Raw genomic sequence first — 4,464 nt, forward strand, 5'->3', positions numbered from 1 at the left:
GGAGTGCCGATAGAAGTGAAAACTCACCTCACTATGTTACCGACGGCCGGTAACACGATACATACGTTTAGCGGAGGTATTCTATTTATTTATTATATATTATTATCATTCTCAAATAAGATCACACTTTTTCATTGACATGTTTATTTACATACTGCCATGACAACGTCAAATTATTTGAACATAGGTAAAGAGTCTTGAAAAGGAGTCCGCAACATAAATGTCAAATAACATTGAGTTTTTCTTTATTGATTTAAATTCCATTTAAAATATGAGTGGCCGCCTTGCGGGGCTTACGGTCACGTGATCGCCTTACGCCCCTTACGGTCACGTGATCGCCTTACGCTGTCTCGAGTTTATCATTTTTTCCCCACCTCAAACAGTGCCCAGTGCCGCTAAAGAAGTATTCACTTCAAAAACTTTTACAGACATGACATCAGCTCAATTATCGATAAAGATCATCAATTGATAAATCTTGCATACTTATTTAGTCAAGTATTTGCTCCGAGCTACTTTGAATATGAATCATTTGATGATGTTATCAGGCACCAATACGCGTGTGGTACCTAAAGTTGATGTTTGTTTCGGAAAAAACTATCATATGATAGAAAAGACATCCCAAAATCAAAATATATCTAAAAGTTAGTATGTATAGGTTTTGAAAAAACAGAGGCCGCATTTTTTCGGTGTCATAAGGGTTTGTGCTGTATTATTATAAAATACAGAAAAACTTACAGAAATTACTTAATAAAATTAAGTTATTAAACCTACGTCGCCACATTAGTACAGTTAAAATTGACTCTTTGCTCCATGATTGGGTAATCGACGGCAGCAATTTAATTTAGTACTAATTGTGATTAAGACATCGCGTGTGTTATTCGGGTTCCTTAAACTTTTTCCAATTCAAAGCTGACTAAACATGACACGGATACGCTCGCTGTGTTTCTGTGATAATTATTTCCTACATAAATAAAACCATTCTAAATTGAGTAGGTATATTTTCTCAATCTATCACGGGCCTATAGAAGATTTACGCAGGGAAACCGACCCGACCCGTCTGACCATCATCATCAATCTTCAATCTTCTTTGCCGTATCCAGCAATGGCGAGTCCGTCCGACCATTATAGTACTCAAGTTTCAACACCAGACCTAGGATCGGAGCGACTCGTTCCGGGTCCGGCTTGGCTACGTCCACATCTTGTTTTGATGTTTAACGGCATTTCAAATAAGTGCCGTTCTGAAGGGCGTTGGACTACGCAGCGTTACATTGTAAGGTTACCGCTACAGACATGTCGCGGGCGATGCTACTATCAATATCCTTGATACGTAACAAATTAAACGACACTGCTGCGACAGCAATGCGGCAACGGCAGATGTGCCCGCCTAAACGCTGCAGCAGTAACGCGCAGACATCCGATGCAAATGTAACCTTTATCATTGCCATGTTACTGTTGTTACACAAAAATACTCAGAACCATTTACGTAGTGCCATGGTATAATAATATACTTAGACCATGACTGAACCCTTATACAATATTCATACCCTATTTGATGGCGAACGTTTAATATCTAATGTAAATTAAACGATTAAGTATTTTCATCGGTAATAGCCTATATAAATATGAGACACCAATAACCATCCTCAGTATCTTTCTCGACTTTGCACCGGCCGCTATGATGGACCAAGTACGCAAATTGTTCACTAAACGGGCGGCTGTATACCCTCACGATTACATAACAGTCCGAGCATATAAATACTTCAGAAGTTCTTACTTAATGTCTGGTATTTTAGGCTACAATTTCTTTCCTTTTACGATTTTTAAGTCGAGATTCATTAGAATTATTTTTACAATTTACGCTTTGTCCGTCTCCATTGGATTTTCATATCTGGTACTGAGATATGTGAAATACCTAGACCGTTCGCCATATGTTTACATAGCTGCAGAATACATTACTACTGTAATATTGCTGCTCTTTATGAATGCTGATAATCGAGCTCAATTTTTAAGGAGCCTAGAGTTGATTGATGATAAACTCCATGTTGACGGGTCGTATTATTACCGAATACAGAGAATAACTCAAGTCTTCGTTATAATCGCTATACTTATAAGATTTTTTTATTCAATGGCTGTATGTTTTTCATTCAAACTGAACTGTGACGAATCTCCTGTAATCGTCTTCACCTCAGGATTCATTTTAATTGCCGTAGACGCAAACCAAATACCACGTTTAATAACGTTTTTCATGATCAAATTTAGGGTATCCCTTTTAAGGAAGAAAATAGAGAATTTGTTTAAAAATACTGCTATATCTGTGATTGACACAAAAGATAAAAGAAAAAGTCTCCTTTTATATCAAGACATTTATGAGGATATTCTTGACTCCGTCAGTATCATCAGCAATCAAATCGATCCTTTCGTGAGTATATTATTATTTTATTCTTTTATAAAGTTGGTAGGTAACATTTATTTTTTAACGTTATATTCGTGTTGCAGTAAATTTTATTTGTCTTCTGTTACAGTTCCTGCTAAGTTTGGTTTGCAGTTTCCCCAAGATAATGCTTCTATTGTACAACATAATTGTTCTACAAAAAAGAGGGGTAAGGCTTTTTAACTTCGGTAATTTGAAGCCTAAAAGAAATAAAGTTATGTAGAAAAAATTACAGAATATAACATTACTTTAGTAAATAAATAAAATTATTTAAACGATTTTTTTCGCGTGTAATTAATTTAAAATACCTACGTTACGAACACTTTACGGCGTTCGGGTTCGATGGTCGATGGGGCACTGTCTGTCCGATCCGTGTGTCTATCCATTTTAATAGTTTTATGTCATGAGTAACTATCGCGGTAATCAAAGATAATAATGACTTACTCGTACTTCACTAGCTCATTATTTAGAGGTGACTTCAGACACGTGTATCAGATATTGACAATCTAAAAGTCCAAAATCCAGACACATTGCTTATTTTCAGGTGCCGATAATTCACTTGGTAGCGCTGGGATTGGAGGCGGTGCAATGGGCTCTAATTCCCTGTTTACCGGGAATCGTGTTCGAGATGACCCGAGCACATGTTGACAAAATGAAACTATTCCTGCTGAAACACTACAAAGATAGTACTCGTCACAGTAAGCATACTTTTAATTTTAAAAGCCTTTTTTAAAAACCTAGATTATATTCGTATAAAGATAGTTAAGGTCATTGCAGCCACTATTGACAAAGTAAAAGGTTACACCGAAGTGCTCCATAAACACAAGCTCCATAATATACAAGTGCTTTCACGCATTATTAATATTTTTTGAGTATAAGGAATATTATTTCCATAATAGGCTACATGACTATTTTTTTTATGGTATCAATCGATCGGGTTTGTTTTTAGGATCAAATGTCTATATGGGACCCATTGCATTAAAGTAACACGAAAGTCAGAAATTGTAGTCAAAGTCCGACAGTCGCACTTCACTCGCGAAACACCCTATACAAAACGGCCAGAGGCCGTGACGTCATCGCCCATCTTGTAGTATGGACAAAACAAGAAAATTGCGTTTTTGTCGGTGAAATATTGCGTTTATGTATATAGTTGCTATACAATATTTTTTTGGATGAAATGTAATGAATCGTATGGTACCCTTACTTTTATCGTTTTTGGAAGTTAAAAAACTTAAAATTTGAAACTTTCAGGTCCTGTAATTTTGTAATTTTTCAATATTTTATTTTAATATCCACATTATTATGATAAATTGCTCGTTTGCTATCTATTTTACTAGATTTTGTTATAAAATTGAACATGTGTCATCATCCCTATTGCTATCATCGGTTCTGCATGTTTGCAAACTCAAAATGTCTCATTTACCTTCTAGACCACGCTATCCGAGCGGAAATAAAGGAATTCCTGGACTACATCGAGATACGGGAATGTCGCTACTTGCTGTACCGGTTCATTCCAGTGGACCTGTCGCTTCCAGTCAGCTTGTTCCATCTTTGCACCACATATCTCATCGTCATGATACAGTTCTCGCATCTGTTCGATGATGCTTCCTAGATTGTAACCGATTATAATTATTCTGAACGATTACGAGTAGAAGCCTCACATCGTAGATTAGAATAAGGCTCATGGTAGAGGTTGTTCAGAAATTTAACACAAAACCAAAATTTTAACTGGCTCTATAAGCTGAAGCTCTATGTAAGCTTAAAAAATAGATATAAGATTAATAATAAAAAATAAAAAATACTGGTACTTCGTTAAGTCATTATCACAGCGAACTACCTATGGTCTGAAGCGCCATAGACCTAACTGTCACTTAAGTCTTTTATGTCAATTCCATTCCACCATTTTGGACATTTTCCTAGAAATGAAACGACGGAAAAATTACATCTAGCTACCGAACCTGCTTATAAAATATCACGAGAATCAGTTGAGAAATGCGACTTAGGGCTGATTTAGACGGCGCGTGAACTCGCAT

General features: G+C 36.3%; 2 protein-coding genes across 2 annotated transcripts; both read left to right on the forward strand.

The window, feature by feature from the left end:
- The first annotated feature begins 1,581 nt into the window (after nt 1-1,581).
- On the forward strand, nt 1,582-2,532 carry LOC134653550 (uncharacterized). The gene is made up of 2 exons (XM_063508934.1): nt 1,582-2,451; nt 2,523-2,532. Exons 1-2 carry the CDS (start codon nt 1,676-1,678, stop codon nt 2,530-2,532), a joined length of 786 nt encoding a protein of 261 aa, XP_063365004.1. The 5' UTR covers nt 1,582-1,675.
- Nucleotides 2,477-4,057, forward strand: LOC134653224 (uncharacterized). The gene is made up of 3 exons (XM_063508553.1): nt 2,477-2,600; nt 2,976-3,129; nt 3,862-4,057. The coding sequence occupies exons 1-3, from the start codon at nt 2,559-2,561 to the stop codon at nt 4,041-4,043; spliced, it is 378 nt and encodes a 125-aa protein (XP_063364623.1). The 5' UTR covers nt 2,477-2,558; the 3' UTR covers nt 4,044-4,057.
- Nucleotides 4,058-4,464: the final 407 nt, after the last annotated feature.

Source organism: Cydia amplana, chromosome 1, assembly GCF_948474715.1.
Source record: "Cydia amplana chromosome 1, ilCydAmpl1.1, whole genome shotgun sequence".
Lineage (NCBI taxonomy): Eukaryota > Metazoa > Arthropoda > Insecta > Lepidoptera > Tortricidae > Cydia > Cydia amplana.